The sequence below is a fragment of the Pseudophryne corroboree genome, chromosome 3 (assembly GCF_028390025.1).
Source record: "Pseudophryne corroboree isolate aPseCor3 chromosome 3, aPseCor3.hap2, whole genome shotgun sequence".
Taxonomy (NCBI): Eukaryota; Metazoa; Chordata; class Amphibia; order Anura; family Myobatrachidae; genus Pseudophryne; species Pseudophryne corroboree.
The window spans coordinates 460,335,471-460,357,844 of NC_086446.1; the positions used below are offsets into that span (position 1 = coordinate 460,335,471).

The 22,374-nt window shown below is 47.6% G+C and overlaps 1 protein-coding gene across 2 annotated transcripts in view; it reads left to right on the forward strand.

Annotated features, from left to right (window-relative positions):
- The window catches only part of FDXR (ferredoxin reductase), a 129,160-nt gene that overhangs the window by 14,075 nt on the left and 92,711 nt on the right, over positions 1–22,374 (forward strand). Inside the window, exon 2 of one of the 2 annotated variants that reach the window (XM_063960674.1) lies at positions 16,078–16,175. In XM_063960674.1, coding sequence (XP_063816744.1) covers positions 16,078–16,175 — 98 coding nt within the window. The remainder of the gene's footprint in view (positions 1–16,077; positions 16,176–22,374) is intronic. The other variant, XM_063960675.1, reaches the window with a different exon arrangement.

The following is a 22,374-nucleotide window of genomic DNA, read 5'->3' on the forward strand; positions in this document are numbered from 1 at the left end:
AAATATTGATACCCTGGATAGGGACAGTATTTTATTGACTTTAGAGCAATTAAAGGATGCGTTTCTTTATATGCGAGATGCTCAGAGGGATATTTGCACTCTGGCATCGAGAGTAAATGCGATGTCCATATCTGCCAGAAGAAGTTTATGGACGCGACAGTGGTCAGGTGATGCGGATTCCAAAAGGCATATGGAAGTATTGCCATATAAAGGAGAGGAATTATTTGGGGTCGGTCTATCGGATCTGGTGGCCACGGCAACTGCCGGCAAATCCACTTTTTTACCTCAGACCCCCTCCCAACAGAAAAAGACACCGTCTTTTCAGCCGCAGTCCTTTCGCTCCTATAAAAACAAGCGGGCAAAAGGACAGTCTTATCTGCCCCGAGGCAGAGGAAAGGGTAAGAGAGGGCAGTAAGCAGCCCCTGCCCAGGAACAGAAGCCCGCCCCGGGTTCTACAAAGCCATCAGCATGACGCTGGGGCTTTACTAGCGGACTCAGGAGCGGTGGGGGGTCGACTAAAGATTTTCAGCAATCAGTGGGCTCGCTCACAGGTGACCCGTGGATCCTGCAGATAGTATCTCAAGGTTACATGTTGGAATTCGAAAGGTCTCCCCCTCGCCGGTTCCTAAAGTCTGCTTTACCAACGTCTCCCTTAGAAAGGGCGACGGTATTGGAAGCCATTCACAAGCTGTATTCTCAGCAGGTGATAATCAAGGTACCCCTCCTACAACAGGGAAAGGGGTATTATTCCACACTATTTGTGGTACCGAAGCCGGACGGTTCGGTAAGACCTATTCTAAATCTGAAATCCTTGAACCTGTACATACAGAAATTCAAGTTCAAGATGGAGTCACTAAGAGCAGTGATAGCGAATCTGGAAGAAGGGGACTTCATGGTGTCCCTGGACATAAAAGATGCTTATCTGCATGTCCCAATTTACCCCTCACACCAAGGGTATCTCAGGTTCGTGATACAAGACTGTCATTATCAGTTTCAAACGCTGCCGTTTGGTTTGTCCACGGCACCTCGGGTCTTTACCAAGGTAATGACCGAAATGATGGTTCTTCTACGAAGAAAAGGCGTATTAATTATCCCTTACTTGGACGATCTCCTGATAAGGGCAAGGTCCAGAGAACAGCTGGAAGTCGGGGTAGCACTAACCCAAGTAGTGCTTCAACAACACGGGTGGATTCTGAATCTTCCAAAATCTCAATTGACACCGACAACTCGTCTGCTGTTCCTGGGAATGATTCTGGACACTGTTCAGAAAAAGGTGTTTCTCCCGGAGGAGAAAGCAAGGGAGTTATCCGAACTTGTCAGGAACCTCCTAAAACCAGGAAATGTGTCAGTACATCAATGCACAAGAGTCCTGGGAAAGATGGTGGCTTCTTACGAAGCAATTCCATTCGGCAGATTCCACGCACGAATATTTCAGTGGGATCTGCTGGACAAATGGTCCGGATCGCATCTGCACATGCATCAGCGGATAACACTGTCACCAAGAACAAGGTTGTCTCTCCTGTGGTGGTTGCAGAGTGCCCATCTGTTAGAGGGCCGCAGGTTCGGCATACAGGACTGGGTCCTGGTGACTACGGATGCCAGCCTACGAGGCTGGGGAGCAGTCACACAGGGAAGAAACTTCCAGGGTGTATGGTCAAACCTGGAGACGTCTCTTCACATAAATATACTGGAGCTAAGAGCGATCTACAATGCTCTAAGCCTGGCGAAACCGCTGCTTCAGGGTCAGCCGGTGTTGATCCAGTCGGACAACATCACGGCAGTCGCCCACGTAAACAGACAAGGCGGCACGAGAAGCAGAAGAGCAATGACAGAAGCTGCAAGGATTCTTCGCTGGGCGGAAAATCATGTCATAGCACTGTCAGCAGTGTTCATCCCGGGAGTGGACAACTGGGAAGCAGACTTCCTCAGCAGACACGACCTTCACCCGGGAGAGTGGGGACTTCATCCGGAAGTTTTCCACATGATTGTGAACCATTGGGAAAAACCAAAGGTGGACATGATGGCGTCTCGCCTCAACAAAAAACTGGACAGATATTGCGCCAGGTCAAGAGACCCTCAGGCAATAGCTGTGGACGCTCTGGTAACACCGTGGGTGTACCAGTCAGTGTATGTGTTCCCTCCTCTGCCTCTCATACCAAAGGTACTGAGAATTATACGGAAAAGGGGAGTAAGAACAATACTAGTGGCTCCGGATTGGCCAAGAAGAACTTGGTACCCGGAACTTCAAGAGATGCTCACGGAAGATCCGTGGCCTCTACCTCTAAGAAGGGATCTGCTTCAGCAGGGACCTTGTATGTTCCAAGACTTACCGCGACTGCGTTTGACGGCATGGCGGTTGAACGCCGGATTCTAAAAGAAAAGGGCATTCCAGAGGAAGTTATTCCTACCTTGATTAAAGCTAGGAAAGAAGTGACCGCACAACATTATCACCGCATTTGGAGAAAATATGTTGCGTGGTGTGAAGCCAAGAAGGCCCCAACGGAAGAATTTCAATTGGGTCGATTCCTACATTTCCTGCAGGCAGGATGGTCTATGGGCCTAAAATTGGGGTCTATTAAAGTTCAAATTTCGGCCTTATCAATCTTCTTCCAGAAAGAATTGGCTTCAGTGCCTGAAGTACAAACTTTTGTCAAGGGTGTACTACATATACAGCCCCCAATTGTGCCTCCAGTGGCACCGTGGGATCTAAACGTAGTTTTGGATTTTCTCAAATCTCATTGGTTTGAGCCTCTCAAATCGGTAGATTTGAAGCATCTTACATGGAAAGTAACCATGCTACTGGCCCTGGCTTCAGCCAGGAGAGTTTCAGAGTTGGCGGCTTTATCGTACAAAAGCCCATATCTTATTTTCCATTCGGACAGGGCAGAACTGCGGACACGTCCTCATTTTCTCCCTAAGGTGGTTTCGGCTTTTCACTTGAACCAGCCTATTGTGGTGCCTGCGGCTACTAGCGACTTGGAGGACTCCAAGTTACTGGACGTTGTCAGAGCATTGAAAATATATATTTCAAGGACAGCTGGAGTCAGAAAATCTGACTCGTTGTTTATCTTGTATGCACCCAACAAGATGGGTGCTCCTGCGTCTAAGCAGACGATTGCTCGTTGGATCTGTAGCACAATCCAACTTGCACATTCTGTGGCAGGCCTGCCACAGCCTAAAACTGTTAAAGCCCACTCCACAAGGAAGGTGGGCTCATCTTGGGCGGCTGCCCGAGGGGTCTCGGCATTACAACTTTGCCGAGCAGCTACGTGGTCAGGGGAGAACACGTTTGTAAAATTTTACAAATTTGATACTCTGGCTAAAGAGGACTTGGAGTTCTCTCATTCGGTGCTGCAGAGTCATCCGCACTCTCCCGCCCGTTTGGGAGCTTTGGTATAATCCCCATGGTCCTGACAGAGTCCCCAGCATCCACTAGGACGTTAGAGAAAATAAGAATTTACTTACCGATAATTCTATTTCTCATAGTCCGTAGTGGATGCTGGGCGCCCATCCCAAGTGCGGATTGTCTGCAATACTTGTACATAGTTATTGTTACAAAAATCGGGTTATTATTGTTGTGAGCCATCTTTTTTTAGAGGCTACTTCTTTGTTATCATACTGTTAACTGGGTTCAGATCACAAGTTGTACGGTGTGATTGGTGTGGCTGGTATGAGTCTTACCCGGGATTCAAGATCCTTCCTTATTGTGTACGCTCGTCCGGGCACAGTACCTAACTGAGGCTTGGAGGAGGGTCATAGGGGGAGGAGCCAGTACACACCATGTGATCCTAAAAGCTTGCTTTTGTGCCCTGTCTCCTGCGGAGCCGCTATTCCCCATGGTCCTGACGGAGTCCCCAGCATCCACTACGGACTATGAGAAATAGAATTATCGGTAAGTAAATTCTTATTTTTCAGAGGCTCCTTCGTTGTTATCATACTGTTAACTGGGTTCAGATCACAAGTTGTACGGTGTGATTGGTGTGGCTGGTATGAGTCTTACCCGGGATTCAATATCCTTCCTTATTATGTACGCTCGTCCGGGCACAGTATCCTAACTGAGGCTTGGAGGAGGGTCATAGGGGGAGGAGCCAGTGCACACCACCTGATCCTAAAGCTTTTATTCTTGTGCCCTGTCTCCTGCGGAGCCGCTAATCCCCATGGTCCTTACGGAGGCCCAGCATCCACTACGGACTACGAGAAATAGATTTATCGGTAAGTAAAATCTTATTATTCCTTATTCAAAATCCCACATTTTTGTGTCCTCTACTGAGATAATTACATATTTATTATATATATTATTTTCTGCTGTGGGGTACACTGGGCTCCACAAGGATGGACAATGAGGGTGTAGAGTAGGATCTTGATCCGAGGCACCAACAGGCTCAAAGCTTTGACTGTTCCCAGAATGCACAGCGCCGCCTCCTCTATAACCCCGCCTCCCTGCACAGGAGCTCAGTTTTGTAGTTGGTGTTGCAGTAAGCAGGCACTTAACAGAGGGGCTGCTCCAGGCAGCCCTAAGAAGAGCTTTTTTATGAAGAAAAAGTGAAGACTTCAAGGGCAGCAGCGGTGGTAAATGTCAGAAGACATTCACTGCTGCAGCTTCAGCTCTCCCCAGCGGCGCTGTACACTCCCGAGCCCTGGTTGCCGGGTAACTACAGCAGGAGGCTCCAGTTTTCTTCACGTCAGGCACACACGACGGGGGCTCTCCGGGATCGCGTGGCCGTGCTTCGGGAGGTGGTGAGTGGGTCTCGCTTGCAGGACCAGGTCTTTATCGCGATCCGGCGCGGTCAGTGGGAGGCGGGCCGCGCGAGCTGGTGGTGGTCACTGTGGCAGTACAGGTGATCCCACCAGATCACCAGGGCATGGGCGCAGGTCAGGTTTTCTCTCTAAACCAGTTTGCTAAGAGCCCGCAGTACCCGGTGGTTTTGCTAGCAGGGGGATAAGACTTAGACGTGAAGCCCCTCCCCCAGCCCCAGGGCGCCATTTCCCGCAAATGTTCCTATCCTGGAGCTGCATATCTATCTCTCCCTCACTCCCTGTCAGTGTCTGGGCGCCATTATCCCTCAGCTTTACTGTTCCTGGGACTGCTTGGGCAAATCCTCCTGTGTAAAGCCGCCTGGTTGTCAGTGCTGTGACTTTACATGACACTTAAGTATTCTACCTGCCTTTTCAGTCAGTGCTAGTTAAGAAAGCGTGCATTTAGTCAGGGTTTTCTAGTACAACTACCCTGTGATATACATCCAGTTCTTACTGTGTAGTGTTATATCTATTGCCTATATAGATATATATATATATATATATATATATATATATATATATATATATATATATATATATATATATAAGCTAGTCCAGTGCAGTATTATTGTTAGTAATAACCTCTGCATTGTACAAACTGTGACTATCTGTGTGTGCATTTGATAACTGAGTGGTGTCCATTTCGTGTCTTTCACTCAACCTGCTATCCCTATATTCTATAACCTGAGGGGGCTTGGTGCGTCAGGTTATATATTGATATAGTTTCTTCACAAAGATATACTCTAATACGTATTTTTCTCTGTGATTTAGTCACCATATCTCTCCTGTATCCCTGCTTGTGCTGACTACACTGCGCAAGGGTTTGGGTAGGAGGTATTGTGCTGCTACCAATTGTACTGTGTTACCTGATACAGCAAGTTATATCATGTCTGCTTCTGAGGGTAACGGTTCTGGGGCTGAACACACTGTCGGTGTTGCTGACGCCACAGATCACTATGAGGAGAATATAGCAGCTGTGGGCTCTGGTTCTGGGGGCTCCTTGCCCCCCAGTGGGACTGTGGCAACGGAGGCACATAATGACCCACCGTGGGACGCTTTTTCCACGTTTCTGCATACGCTAGTTCATAAACTAACATCCCCTATGGAACCCCCGATGCCGGTACAAACGTATGTGGTCCCTACAGCTAACCCGCCGTGGGCGGACGATTTATCTGCTCAATTGAAGAAGTTGAACCAGTCCCTGACTACTAAAAAGTCTGACCATCGCTCGCCTAAGTCCAAGGGGTTCTCTAAGCGAGCGCTTGTCTCCTCACAATCCACTGCTGTCACTGACACCTCGTCTGATGAAGACGGCACTTACACTGTCCCCACAGGTTCTGACTCGGATACGGCTGATGGGGAGGGTGGTTCACATGTGGATGTTCCTGATCTTTTGGAGGCTAATAAGTTAATTCTACAGATTACGGATGATCCCGAGCCATCCGTCCCTCCTAAGAAACCTGATCGGTTCAAGCGTCAGAAGGTGGTTAAACAAGTTTCTCTGACGTCCTAGTGGATGCTGGGAACTCCATAAGGACCATGGGGAATAGCGGGCTCCGAAGGAGGCTGGGCACTCTAGAAAGATTTATGACTACCTGGTGTGCACTGGCTCCTCCCACTATGACCCTCCTCCAAGCCTTAGTTAGATTTTGTGCCCGGCCGAGGTTGGATGCACACTAGGGGCTCTCCTGAGCCCTTAGAAAGAAAGTATAGATTTAGGTTTTTTATTTTCAGTGCGACCTGCTGGCAACAGGCTCACTGCAGCGAGGGACTAGGGAGAAGAAGCGAACTCGCCTGCTTGCAGCCGGATTGGGCTTCTTAGGCTACTGGACACCATTAGCTCCAGAGGGATCGACCGCAGGCCCAGCCTTGGTGTTCGGTCCCGGAGCCGCGCCGCCGTCCCCCTTACAGAGCCAGAAGCAAGAAGAGGTCCGGAAAATCGGCGGCATGAAGACTTCTGTCTTCACCAAGGTAGCGCACAGCACTGCAGCTGTGTGCCATTGCTCCTCATACACACTTCACACTCCGGTCACTGAGGGTGCAGGGCGCTGGGGGGGGGGGGCGCCCTGAGAAGCAATAAAAACACCTTGGCTGGCAAAACAATCACAATATATAGCCCCAGAGGCTATATATGTGATAAATACCCCTGCCAGAATCCATAAAAAAGCGGGAGAAAAGTCAGCGAAAAAGGGGCGGAGCTATCTCCCTCAGACACACTGGCGCCATTTTCTCTTCACAGTGCAACTGGAAGAAAGCTCCCCAGGCTCTCCCCTGTAGTTTTCAGGCTCAAAGGGTTAAAAAGAGAGGGGGGGGCACTAAATTTAGGCGCAATATTATATATACAAGCAGCTATTGGGGAAAATTCACTCAGTTATAGTGTTAATTCCCACATTATATAGCGCTCTGGTGTGTGCTGGCATACTCTCTCTCTGTCTCCCCAAAGGGCTTCGTGGGGTCCTGTCCTTAGTCAGAGCATTCCCTGTGTGTGTGCGGTGTGTCGGTACGGCTGTGTCGACATGTTTGATGAGGAGACTTATATGGTGACGGAGCAGATACCGATAAATGGGATGTCGCCCCCTGTGGGGCCGACACCAGAGTGGATGGTTAGGTAAAAGGTATTAACCGACAGTGTCAACTCCTTACATAAAAGGGTGGATGACGTAACAGCTGTGGGACAGCCGGCTTCTCAGCCCGTGCCTGCCCAGGCGTCTCAAAGGCCATCAGGGGCTCAAAAACGCCCGCTCCCGCAGATGGCAGACACAGATGTCGACACGGAGTCTGACTCCAGTGTCGACAAGGTTAAGACATATACACAATCCACTAGGAACATCCGTGACTTGATCCCGGCAATAAAAAATGTGTTACACATTTCTGACATTAACCCAAGTACCTCTAAAAATGGGTTTTATGTTTGGGGAGAAAAAGCAGGCAGTGTTTTGTTCCCCCATCAGTTGAGTGAATGACGTGTGTGAAAAGCGTGGGTTTCCCCGATAAGAAACTGGTAATTCTAAAAAATACTGATGGCGTACCCTTTACCGCCAGAGGATAAGTTACGCTGGGAGATATCCCCTAGGGTGGATAAGGCGCTCACACGGTTGTCAAAAAAGGTGGCACTGCCGTTTTAGGAACGGCCACTTTGAAGGTACCTGTTGATAAAAAGCAGGAGGTTATCCTGAAGTCTGTATTACACACTCAGGTACTAGACTGAGACCTGCAGATCGTGCTGCTGTAGCGTGGTCGGTGACCCTGTCAAACATGAGAACATATTAAAGACGTCGTCTTATATATGAGGGATGCACAGAGGGATATTTTGCCGGCTGGCATCCAAAAATGAATGTAATGTCCATTCTGTCAGGAGGGTATTAGAGACCTGTCACTGGACAGGTGATGCTGACTTTAAAAGGCGCATAGAGATTCTGCCCTATAAGGGTGAGGAATTATTTGGGGATGGTCTCTGGGACCTCGTATCCACAGCAACAGCTGGGAAGAAATAATTTTACCTCAGGTTTCCTCACAGACTAAGAAAGCACTGTATTATCAGGTACAGTCCTTTCGGCTTCAGAAAAGCAAGCGGGTCAAAGAGACAAGGGAAGAGGGAAAAAGCTGCACCAATCAGCCTGTTCCCAGAATCAAAATTCTTCTCTCGCTTCCTCTGAGTCCACAGCATGACGCGGGGGCTCCACAGGTGTAGCCAGGTACGGTGGGGGGCCGTCTCAAAAATTTCAGCGATCAGTGGGCTCGCTCACAGGTGGATCCCTGTTTCATTCAAGTAGTATTTCAGGGGTACAAGCTGGAATTCGAGATGTCTCCCCCCAGCCGTTCCCTCAAATATGCCTTGCCGACAACTCCCTCAGGCAGGGAGGCTGTGCTAGAGGCAATTAATAAGCTGTATTCCCAACAGGTAATACTCAAGGGCCCCTACTTCAACAAGGACGGGGTTACTATTCCACACGGTTTGGGGTACCGAAACCGCATGGTTCGGTGTGACCCATGTTATATTAAAATCCTTGAACACATACATAAAAAAATTCAAGTTCAAGATGGGATCGCTCAGGGCGGTTATTGCAAGCCTGGAAGGGGGATTACATGGTATCCCGGGACATCAAGGATGCTTACCTGCATGTCCCCATTTACCATCCTCGCCAGGAGTACCTCAGATTTGTGGTACAGGATTACCATTACCAAGTCCAGACACTGCCGTTTGGACTGTACATGGCACCGAGGGTGTTTACCAAGGTAATGGCCGAAATGATGATACTCCTTCGAGAAATGGGAGTTTTTAATTATTCCGTACTTGGACAATCTCCTTTATAAGGGCGAGGTCCAAGGAGCAGTTGCTAGTCGGGGTAGCACTATTTTGGAAAGTGCTACAACAGCACAGTTGGATTCTAAACAGTCCAAAGTCACAGCTGGTTCCTATGACACGTCTACTGTTCCTGGGGATGGTTCTGGACACAGACCAGAAATAAGTGTTTCTCCTGGAGGAGAAAGCCAAGGAGCTGTCATCTCTAGTCAGAGACCTCCTGAAGCAAAAACAGGTATCGGTGCATCATTGCACGCGAGTCCTGGGAAAAAGGGTAGCTTCCTACGAAGCAATCCCATTCGGCAGGTTCCATGCAAGAACTTTTCAGTGGGACCTGTGGGACAAGTGGTCCGGATCGCATCTTCAGATGCATCGGCGGATAACCCTGTCTCCAAGGACCAGGGTATCTCCACTGTGGTGGCTGCAGAGTGCCCATCTTCAAGAGGGCCGCAGGTTCGGCATATAGGACTAGGTCCTAGTGACCATGGATACCAGCCTTTGAGGCTGGGGGGCAGTCACACAGGGAAGAAACTTCCAGGGACTTTGGTCAAGTCAGGTGACTTCCCTACACATAAATATTCTGGAACTGAGGGCCATTTACAATGCCCTGAGTCAGGCAAGGCCTCTGCTTCAAAACCAGCCGGTACTGATCCAATCAGACAACATCACGGCAGTCGCCCATGTAAATCAACAGGGCGGCACAAGAAGCAGGATGGCAAGGGCAGAAGCCACAAGGATTCTCCGATGGGCGGAAAATCAGGTGTTAGCACTGTCAGCAGTGTTCATTCCCGGAGTGGATAACTGGGAAGCAGATCTTCTCAGCAGACACGACCTCCACCCGGGAGAGTGGGGACTTCATCCAGAAGTCTTCCAAAGGATTGTACACCATTGGGAAAGGCCACAGGTGGACAGGATGGCGTCCCGCCTCAACAAAAAGCTATAAAAGATATTGCGCCAGGTCAAGGGACCCTCAGGCGATAGCTTTGGACGATCTGGTAACACCGTGGGTGTACCAGTCGGTTCATGTGTTCTCCCCTCTGCCTCTCCTACCAAAGGTACTGAGAATAATAAGAAGGCGAGGAGTAAGAACGATACTCGTGGTTCCGGATTGGCCAAGAAGAGCTTGGTACCCAGAACTTCAAGAAATTATATCAGAGGACCCATGGCCTCTGCCACTCAGACAGGACCTGCGGCAGCAGGGGCCCTGTCTGTTCCAAGACTTACCGCGGCTACGTTGTGACGGCATGGCGGTTGAACGCCGGATCCTAAAGGAAAAGGGCGTTCCGGAGGACGTCATTCCTACGCTGATTCAAGCCAGGAAAGATGTAACTGCAAAACATTATCACCGCATATGGCGGAAATATGTTGCTTGGTGTGAGGCCAAAAAAGGCCCCAACAGAGGAATTTCAACTAGGTCGATTTCTGCATTTCCTACAAGCAGGAGTGTCTATGGGCCTAAAATTAGGCTCCATTAAGATACAGATCTCGGCTCTGTCAATTTTCTTCCAGAAAAAACTAGCTTCACTACCTGAAGTTCAGACATTGTAAAAGGAGTGCTGCATATTCAGCCCCGGTTGTGCCTCCAGTGGCACCTTGGGATCTCAACGTGGTGTTGAGTTTCTTAAAAATCACATTGGTTTGAGCCACTAAAAACCGTAGATCTAAAATATCTCACGCGGAAAGTGGTCATGTTATTGGCCTTGGCTTCGGCCAGGCGTGTGTCAGAACTGGCGGCTTTGTCATATAAAAGTCCTTATCTGATTTTCCATATGGATAGGGCAGAATTGAGGACTCGTCCCCAGTTTCTCCCTAAGGTGGTATCAGCTTTTCACTTGAACCAACCTATTGTAGTGCCTGCGGCTACTAGGGACTTGGAGGATTCCAAGTTACTGGACGTAGTCAGGGCCTTGAAAACTTATATTTCCAGGACGGCAAGAGTCAGGAGAACTGACTCGTTGTTTATCCTGTGTGCACCCAACAAACTGGGTGCTCCTGCTTCTAAGCAGATTATTGCTCGCTGGATTTGTAGCACAATTCAGCTGGCGCATTCTGCGGCTGGATTACCGCAGTCAAAATCTGTAAAAGCCCATTCCACAAGGAAGGGGGCTCATTTTGAGCTGCTGCCCGAGGGGTCTCGGCTTTACAACTTGCCGAGCTGCAACTTGGTCAGGGGCAAACACGTTTGCTAAATTCTACAAATTTGATACCCTGGCTGAGGAGGACCTGGAGTTCTCTCATTCGGTGCTGCAGAGTCATCCACACTCTCCCGCCCGTTTGGGAGCTTTGGTATAATCCCCATGGTCCTTACGGAGTTCCCAGCATCCACTAGGACGTCAGAGAAAATAAGAATTTACTCACCGGTAATTCTATTTCTCGTAGTCCGTAGTGGATGCTGGGCGCCCATCCCAAGTGCGGATTGTCTGCAATACTTGTAAATAGTTATTGTTAACTAAAGGGTTATTGTTGAGCCATCTGTTGAGAGGCTCAGTTGTTTTCATACTGTCAAACTGGATATAGTATCACGAGTTGTACGGTGTGATTGGTGTGGCTGGTAAGAGTCTTACCCGGGATTCAAAATCCTTCCTTATTATGTCAGCTCGTCCGGGCACAGTGTCCTAACTGAGGCTTGGAGGAGGGTCATAGTGGGAGGAGCCAGTGCACACCAGGTAGTCCTAAATCTTTCTAGAGTGCCCAGCCTCCTTCGGAGCCCGCTATTCCCCATGGTCCTTACGGAGTTCCCAGCATCCACTACGGACTATGAGAAATAGAATTACCGGTGAGTAAATTCTTATTTTTACCCGCTCTGATCACCTAGTGGATATACGTCAGGAACCCTGGGAAAACCCGGGTACGATTTTGCCAGAAAGACGTCCCGTCGGACCAGACAAAGGCAAACACTCTACATTCGGGGGTACACACCCTCCTGGATACAGGAGTCGTAGTACAGGTGCCTCTTACGCAGAGGGGCCGGGGGTACTATTCTCCGCTGTTTCTAGTCCCGAAACCGAATGGGTCCTCCCGGCCCATTCTCAACCTCAAGGGATTGAACAGGTTTGTGAAGGTTTCCAAGTTCCGTATGGAAACCCTTCGCTCTATAGTTCTAGCCTTGGAACCTGGGGACTACATGGTCTCCCTGGACATACTGGATGCTTACCTGCATATTCTTATAGCAGCGTCACATCAGCAATACCTGAGGTTTGCTATTGGCAACCTCCATTACCAGTTTCGGGCGGTACCTTTTGGTTTAACAACGGCTCCGCGAGTCTTCACCAAAGTGATGACGGTGGTACTCCGCTGTCAAGGGGTCAGGATTCTGCCGTATCTGGACGACTTGTTAATCCTGTCAAATTACCCAGAACTTCTCCTTCGTCATCTGGATATGACGGTCCGGTTTCTACAAGCCCACGGGTGGCTCATCAACTGGAAGAAATCCTCCCTGATTCCTGCTCAGAGCATGGTGCATCTGGGAGCGCTATTGGACACTCGCAACCAGAGATTGTTCTTGTGTCAGGAGAAGGTCCTGAAGCTTCAGGACAGGATTCGTTGCTTCCTTTCTCGTCCGCAGATGTCGATACATTCGGCAATGCAGGTGCTGGGCCTCATGGTATCAGCATTCGACATGGTGGAGTATGCTCAATTCCATTCTCGCTCCCTCCGAGGCTGATTCTAGCCAAGTGGGACGGCCTGCCTCACCGGATCAGGTCTCAAATGATCTCATTGACTCCGGAGGTCCGTCTGTCGCTGCTCTGGTGGCTCCAGGACCAACAATTGTGCAGGGGCCGTCCCTTCTGGATATCCAACTGGGTCCTGTTGACGACAGATGCCAGTCTAAGAGGTTCGGGCGCGGTGCTAGAGCAACACTCCCTTCAGGGTCGGTGGACCAAGGAGGAATTTCTCCTCTCGATCAACATTCTGGAATTGCGGGCGGTCTTCAATGCATTGAACCTGGCCCAGCATTTAATTCAGAACCATCCTGTTCAAGTACAGTCGGACAACGCCACCACAGTGGCTTACATAAATCATCAAGGCGGCACTCGAAGCCGTTTGGCAATGAAGGAAGTCTCACGGATTCTACATTGGGCGGAACGCCATCTACCGGCCATATCGGCAATCTTCATTCCGGGTGTCCTGAATTGGAAAGCAGACTTTCTCAGTCGTCAGGGCGTGCATGCCGGCGAGTGGGGCCTCCATCCAGAAGTGTTTCAACTCCTAGTGGAAAAGTGGGGTCTTCCAGACGTAGATCTGATGGCGTCTCGACACAATCACAAGGTTCCGGTCTTCGGAGCAAGGACAAGGGATCCTCAGGCAGCATTCGTGGATGCGCTGGCGGTGCCGTGGAGGTTTCGGCTGCCGTACGTGTTCCCTCCGGTGTCACTCCTGCCCAGGGTAATTCGGAAGTTCAAGCAAGAAAGATGAATTCTGCTTCTCATAGCTCCAGCGTGGCCCAGACGGCACTGGTTCTCAGACCTGCAGGGCCTATCGTCAGAGCGTCCAATTCTACTTCCACAACGCCCAGACCTCCTCGTTCAGGGCCCCTGTGTTTACCAGGACCTAGCCCGGCTGTTTTTGACGGCAGGGCTCTTGAAGCTTCCGTCTTGAGGGCTAAGGGTTTTTCTGAAGAGGTCATTAAAACTATGTTGCGGACCCGGAAATCGGCTTCTGCTCGGCTTTACCATAGGGTCTGGCATTCCTACTTTGTTTGGTACGCATCTAACAATTATGACGCTTCCAAGTTTAGTACAGCCAAACTTTTGGCTTTTCTGCAACATGGCCTGGATTTAGGCCTGCGTCTGGCCTCCCTCAAGGTTCATATTTCTGCCTTGTCGGTGTGGTTTTAGAGAAAAATTGCGACTTTACCTGATGTTCACACTTTCACTCAGGGTGTGTTGCGTATCCAACCTCCCTATGTCCCGCCTGTGGCTCCTTGGGACTTATTGGTGGTTTTGGAGGCGTTGCAGGAGCCTCCGTTTGAACCCCTTGGTTCAGCTGACCTTAAGTGGCTTTCCCTTAAGGTGGTGTTCTTGCTGACTATTGCCTCTGCTAGAAGAGTGTCGGATTTGGGTGCCCTTTCCTGTAGTTCCCCATATCTGATTTTTCACCGTGACCGGGCGGTACTTCGGACTCGTCCCGGTAATTTACCGAAGGTAGGGTCCTTGTTCCACCTTAATCAGGAGATTGTGGTACCGGCCTTTGTCTCTCCTGATTTGTCTCCCAAAGAGCGGTCTTTGGATGTGGTACGGGCTCTCCGTATCTATGTGAAGAGAACTGCTTCTATTCGAAAATCTGATTCTCTCTTTGTTTTGTTTGGATTTCACAAACGTGGCTGGCCTGCTCACAAGCAGACCCTGGCCCGGTGGATTAGAATAGTGATTGCACATGTTTATGTGAAGGCTGGTCTGTCAGCTCCTGCTCCCATTACGGCCCATTCTACTCGGTCTGTTGGACCTTCTTGGGCGGCCCAACGTGGTGCGACCCTTGACCAATTGTGCAAGGCGGCTACGTGGTCCTCCAGGACCACGTTCATAAGGTTCTATGCCTTCAATACTGCCGCTTCCCAGGATGCTTCCATTGGACGCCGGGTTCTTGTGCCCGCTACAGTGCGTCCCCTCCCATAAGGAACTGCTGCCATATGGCCCTTTACCCTCACCCACAGCTCTCCTTGCCTTTTCACCAATTCATGTTCTGTGCCATAACACAGCTTGAGGGCATAGGGCAGGGATTCCCAAATGCGATCTTCACGGCTTATTAACAATCCAGGTTTTAAGAATATCCATACTTGAGCACAGGTGACTTGGCGGTCTATGTACTAAGCTTTGGACATCAATAAAGTACCAGCCAATCGGCTTCTAACTGCCATTTTACAGGCTGTGTTTGAAAAATGAGGAGCTGGTTGGTTGGTACTTTATATCTATCCACATAATAATCTCGCTCAAAGGCTTAGTACATAGATCCCTTAATTAAATAAAAATAACCATCTCCTCAAACCTGGACTGTTAGTGTGCCTTGAGGACCAAGGTTGGGAAACACTGGCATAGTGCCAAAGTGCTGGGCGGGAACCAGGCTAGAGCGAGTCTGGATCTGTGTGACAAGGTTACAAAGAGAAATGCTTAGAAAGGATATAGCAAACAGGGTGTTGTTGCTTTACATCAAAGTGGTTGAAGTGATACTGAGTAGAGATGTATTTGTACCTGAATACTGAGGAAGCTGTCCCAGTGGGATGCTGTCAAAATCCAGTCAGCTGGGATCCTGATCGACAAAGGGATGCGTTCAGTTTACCTACAGTCAAAATGCAGACTGTCAAAATGCCAACAACCATTGACAGACGGTCAAAATCCCGACATTGTCAAAATACTGACATTGAAATTGTCGCCAGGTCAAAAAGTCGACATGAGTTTTTCATGACTTTTTTCATTGAAACCAACTTGTTAATTTTACCATCCCAGTGGACCTGGGGGGGGGGGGGGGGGTACTGCGCCCAAAGCATGGTAAGCGGACACGGTACACTTATACAGTATCCATGTCGACATACACAAAAGTGTCGACTTTTTGACCTGTCGACATTTTAAATGTCGTATTTTGACCTTGTCAGGATTTTGACCGTCGGTCAATTGTTGTCGGTATTTTGACCATCAGGATTTTGATTGTAGGTATTTCATACTAAACCCCCGAGAAATGGATCCTGATGGACAGAATTCTGATACTCACCACCGTTAAGTAGTGGGGTTAGGAATAGGCTGCGGGAAGGAGAGGTTAGGGTTAGGCTGCAGGAGGTGTGGGATAGGGTTAAAATACTTTCGGGGATGCGTCAGTATTCTGCTGTTGGTCTATTCTGTACCCAACCCGTCCAGTAGTTACTTATTGAAACTCTGCCAAGCTCTCTAGGAGGAGTAATAGTTTAATATTATTTTAGACCAACGTCCCGATTTTATCTACACTACTAATATTGTGAGTAATGTTTAACATGTAATTATACCAAGGTGCAGCGAGAACACTGTCGTCCACATCCCACCCACCCAAAATCTGCATTGTTGGCAGTGGGCCAGCTGGATTTTACACAGCTCAACATCTGCTGAAGGTAAAGAATTCTGTAATCATCAAGTGCATTTCCAAATCTCTCACATGCTAATGCTGGTAATAAAAGGCTGCAGTTAGGGAATTACTGGAATCTAAAAAAAAAAAAAAAAAACTACATTGCCTAATTAAAATCCTTCTGCTATTTGCTGCAATGTATTAGAATCATTCCTGGTACTTGAAATAGGACTTGTGTCTAAAGTTGTTTGCTGTAAATTAACAAACACCTTAATAATGCCATTTGGCAGATAGGTTCTCCACACTGTAACCATGGAAACAAGCTGTAGATGCACTAAGTGGAAGTTGACTGGATCTGAAAATAATGTTCTCTGAAAGAACGATTGGACTTTACAGCACACAGCCATATGTTATAAGATACACTGCATTCGTTCTGCACAATTTCCATAATGTTTCATGAAGTGTGTGTTATCTTTGCAATTACCCAGATTTGTATTAGCATGCCAGACAGATTGGCTTTGGCTACACGTTTGGCATTTAGGGGCCTATTTATCAAGGCAAATGTTCATAAAATAATACGGAAAGCACACTACAGTTTCTGTATAATTTTATGCAACAGCACTATGTACTAACAGCCTAATGTAAGTGATTTTACAGAGAGATCCCGCAAAAGGCTACCTACTGCTGCAGATTGCTGTCTCCTTTACCATCAGTGGGGACTGTGACACCTAGGTACCAAAATGTTAAGCTTTTCGGAGTGTGGCCACTTTGGTTTACATTATCTTTAGATGATGTAAGCCACTTTATGGCCGATTCCTAAGTCTGTCATTGGGCGTGTCTTAATCCCCGAAGAGTCTTAAACAAATGTGTTACAGCCAGCACCAACTTCTGTCCAGTATAGTGAATTTTTACCACTTAACTGACGATTTATTTCGCCAAAAACCGCTCCGAAATTGTTGGGTTTTTTTATTAGCGAATGAGGTGAAGAACATCAATTTAACCTTATCCCAAATGATTTTAGTTAAAAAAAAAAAACGGGAAAACTTTTAATATTTGTTTTCAAACATCGATCGGGAACATCACGAACATCGGGACCATCGTGGCTTTCATTTTGAAAGCCGGGACAGCCTGCAGGTATACAGGGGGGGGGGGGGGGGGGGGGGGGTCTGGGGGTGGCTTGGGAGGGTTCATTTACACTCCCCAGCGGCTGCCATTGTCTGCAGCCGCTGGAGGAGGGGGGGATCCTTCCGTGCTGACTTTAAATATATATTTCTCTGACGTCCTAGTGGATGCTGGGACTTCCGTAAGGACCATGGGGAATAGCGGCTCCGCAGGAGACTGGGCACAAAAGTAAAAGCTTTAGACTAGCTGGTGTGCACTGGCTCCTCCCCCTATGACCCTCCTCCAAGCCTCAGTTAGATTTTTGTGCCCGAACGAGAAGGGTGCATGCTAGGTGGCTCTCCTGAGCTGCTTAGAAGTAAAAGTTTAAATAGGTTTTTTATTTTCAGTGAGTACTGCTGGCAACAGGCTCACTGCATCGTGGGACTAAGGGGAGAAGAAGCGAACTCACCTGCGTGCAGAGTGGATTGGGCTTCTTGGCTACTGGACATTAGCTCCAGAGGGACTGTCAAAGTCAGAAAAATATCTCTATGCACACTACCATATTTGCACCTCACACAGGTCCGTGCTGCGCATGCGTACGCTCTCCCGTACGTGCGCATACTCACAGTCGCGGGCACCCGCAGGCGCACGGTATGCGTATTTACGGTAGAGTTTATGTGATCGTAGCGTGCGACTCAATCGTTACATATTTTCACTATATAATGTATTTTGTAGATCATGGTCCCTTTGATAGATTCTGAAAGTTTGGTTAATATAGAATGTTCGTGAACAGAGAAATCCCTCTTTGTTTGATACGAAGGGTCAGACAGGAGTAATACAGTGGTGTTTAGTACCCATCGGAAGAGTATTTAATTAGCAATATTCCGGTGTTGGTTTGAAGCGGATTAATCGCTCGTGCGAATAGTTATGGACATAAGAAGTTTATGAACATTTACTGTATTTGCACTTACTTATCCATGCGGCGGGAAACCCAGTTTCCCTCCCACCTGAGCTGTTGGAAATAGTCACGGCCCACCTGTATGAATCAACCTATGACCTTTTGTTATAATGCGAGGAGGAATTCCTGTGTCCAATGAACAATGAGATTGTAGGGACCATTGAATTGTATTGTGTGTGGGGCATAAATAGACAAGCCGATCACATCCAGCTCACTCTTCAACGGTTATCATTGCTGAAAATCGGGAGCTGGATGTCCAGAGGCGCATGCGATCGTTCCCCTTTGTGCGTAAGTTTTCTCCGCAACTATATTGTTCTTGCTGTTATTGTGGGCCAATCTCTCTCTCTCTCTCTCTCTCTCTCTCTCTCTCTCTCTCTCTCTCTCTCTTCTCCTCTTTCTCTCTTATTTTCCCTTAAATAGTAATTGTATTGTATTTCCTGTGTAGTTATCTGGTTAGGTAGTCTATGTTATATTGTAGTGTATGATTTGTATTAATTCTTTTGCAAGTATATCATTCAGAATATATATATTAGGCGTTGGACCCTAAGCCCAGGTATCTGTGTATTTCTTATAGTGTTAAGTATTCTCAGAGCGTCGGTGACGCTCAAACAGCTTTTGAGTTAATAAGGTTACACTGTGTTGCATCTACACCCTATCTCTACACTAAGGTTTTACAACATATTACATTGTTTATGGTTTAGATTTAAAGGTTTAACATTGTGAGCGTCAGCGCCGCTGGTGATCTCCTCGTGGTCCCGAGCGTCCGCTACGCTATAGCGAATCATTACGTTAGTCAGCAGCCAATAGCGTGCCTGCCTGTGATCTCTTGGCCGTGAGCGAACGTGACGCTTGAGCGTCTCGACTACGGCTAAGCGATTGTTACGCAACGAGCGTACCCTTACGGTACTTCATACGTAAATAGCGTACAGTGTTCTTAGACCTCATAAAGGGTTTTATATAAGATAAATATTCAGCTTTATCAATTGGCGGCTCGCCCGTCCTTCACATATCTGCACTAGGTAATTTCAGCAGACATTATCCAGCAGCAAAGGGCGGGAGATCATATTCCTCGTAGTGCTGTTTGGATAAGCGTCTGCTTCGCTTAGTAAAGGGTGCTGAAGGAATCCGGGACCGGAGGTAAGAACAAAACGATAGTGTCCTTTTAAAACTGTTTATTTCTGTCTTGCGTACACACGCACGCATATCTGCATTTCTTTTCATTCGTGTATTTTCATATATCACTCTCCTGTTTGCCAGTTTTATAGTTGATAAACGTGCTAAGAGAGATTTGCCGCTATTTCATAGTTTAAGAGTAAAGGTAATATAGTTAAAGTATAGACAAACACACAGCTCTGCCTGAAAGATAAGGCGAAGTCAGTGTGGTGCGCGGTAGATGATCAAGGATCATCTACATTGAAAAACGTGTTAGTTGTGTTACGGTGGACATTGGTTTTGTGTACACGTGTCTCTAACAAAGGGCTGAGACTCGCGTACGCAAAGGCCGACGCACGCAGCGTAAATTACGCAACAGAGCGTCTGGGTACGCCCACGTAACTCAAACAACACGCGATAAATAACGCAACAGGCGATAAATAGCGAAAATTTATTTTAACATTCAAAATTTAAATTAACAGATCCTTCTCCTAATTTGTAACACATCTGGTCTAAAGAGAAATTTCTGCGCAGAAATAGAAATAGAAACAAAAGTGTACATGTGGTGAGTGAGTGTTTTTACATACATTTATACAATTTTGAGGTTGAACCAAAAGAAATCGAGTTCTCGTGAGGTACATACGTGTAAGTGACATGCACGGTGGCTAGGGAGGCATCCTTGGTTAAACATAAAATTTGAGCATTAGAGTATAGCAGACCAGGAGGTCATACTGTAACAGACCAGGGGGTCATAACAGACCAGCAGGTTCAGGTACAGCAGACAAGGAAGTCCGCTATACAGTCCACAGGCACAACACCAAAAAAGGGTTGGTGCAACACCCATATAGGCCATACAAGCTCTTGCTGAAGGAATTCGCAGCCGCAATTTTCGATTCCGCTAGTCGCTCCGTACATAAGATTAGTTGCTTATGTGCTGAACGATTGTACCGCACGTAATTGTGTGCATTAGTAAACCTGACCGGTACTATTTGTGTACGAAGGTCATAAACGCTATTTGTACATTCTGACGTGATTTGTGTAATTTTTTATTTTTACAAAGGGAAGTTCGCTGGTCACTCAGGAACTATCCAACAACCGATACTTGCTGGGGAACGCGCCCCAGTAAATAAAGGTTCACAGGGGCCCTAGGTTGGGTACAACAGCTCTGGATACAGTGATTGTGTTACTGGCCAACGTGGGCGAGAAGTGAGTGGAGTACTCGGTAAACTTCACCGCCAGCCTGCCCCGGGCATCTTGGTTTTTGTAAGGGTTCGCTGAAGAAAAGCAACACCTGCAAGTTATGGGGGCCAGTTGTTCAGGTAGGGGGCGATCAACCTCGGTTCGGGTTGATTTAGTAAACCGACCAATCGGGTCGGCCAGGTATGTAATGTGTGAAAAATACGGTTCACACACAGAGGTTTTATGTGATGAATGGGAAAGAATGACTGTACATGACGGGGAGAAATTCCCAAGAATAGGTAGCTTTAGCCCAGAAGTGTTACTAAATCTAAGGAGAAGGATAGGTCTTATTGAACCAGCAAAGAGACGGATCAAACATTATGATTGTTTAAAGTTATGGCAACAGGAAAGTGAAATGCAAAAAGAGCTAACTGACATATCTGACTCTCATCTTGGGAGGAGAGATGTGGCAACGGAGAGGATTATGGTTGCGGAGAAAGGCACAATGTTGAACAATAAAAACGCACTTAGCAACTGTAGTATAGATGATAAGAATAAGTGTAATAAACATAACAATGATAATTGTAATGCTGTTAAATGTACAACTATTAACCCGTGCAAGTTGCACTCCATGTCAAACTTCCCTCAGGAATACGAGCAAGAAAGTGAACTCAACACGATGTCGGCACCAGTTCCAGCAGCCATCACACAAGACATCCAGGTGGACGCGACCAAATCGGTAAAGGCAATAATCAAACCCCCTAACGGAGGGTCAGGTGAGGTCGTGTCCACAGGTACGTACAATGTTTTATATCACGCACAAACAAATGTACCCCATATTGTAAGACCAAAACAAGGTGATGTAATTGAGTTTAGTCCTGTCAGGGTGATCACAGTCCCCAATGGGAAGACTGACGATCAGGGAACCATTCCCGTCCAGGACAGTGCAATGAGCTGTCCCTGGTCCCGGACCGAATTGAGATCAATTATGTCCGAATTTCCTGATCCACGGAAAAATCTAGTCGCATGTCAAAGGTTCATTAAAGAACTAGGAAACTCAACAGAACCCGCCAACAAAGATTGGCGGACAGTGCTGAGGGCATGTTTGCCCTCCGGTGTTGACTCTGCAACATTTATTACTGATTGCCAATTAGACACAGAAGTACCTCAAACGGAGGAACACAATCAGGAATGTATTAAGCAGATAAACCAACAGTTGGAAGTATATTTCCCTGCCGTTGTCAAGTGGAATGAAATCTTCTCCATAAGACAAAACGAAAGGGAAAGTATCTCCAGTTATTTCAATCGAGCACTGCAAGTAATGGCTAGGAACACTGGGATCACAGACATCAAAACATGCGCACAGCATAGAGAAATAGCGGTTAAGGTATTAATGAATGGTTTAAAGGAGGTATTGAGTACAAGGGTACAGACCACCAACCCAAACTGGAGAAATATCTCGGTGGCCGCATTAAGAGAGGCCGCTATTGATATTGATCGAAATATCACCAGATACAGAGAGTCACAAAGTGATAAATTAATGGCCGCAAGTATACAGGCCCTAACCACAAGACCACTCCAGCATAAGCCCCAAACCCCTGCGAGAAACTTAAATGTGGAAGTCTGTTACAATTGTCATAAAAAAGGACACTTTGCGAGAGATTGTAGATCAAGAGAAATACAAAAGTCATATCAATCCCCTAGACAACAACATAACCATGATATCCAAGGAAGCAGGGAAGCACAGGGAAAGCGGTTGATGGTGATGAGCATCCGAGCGTTTGAGGAGGCATCAAATCAACCAAAACCTCAGGTCACTGACACTTGGAAGAAGCCCCGGGTTTGTTTTCTTTGT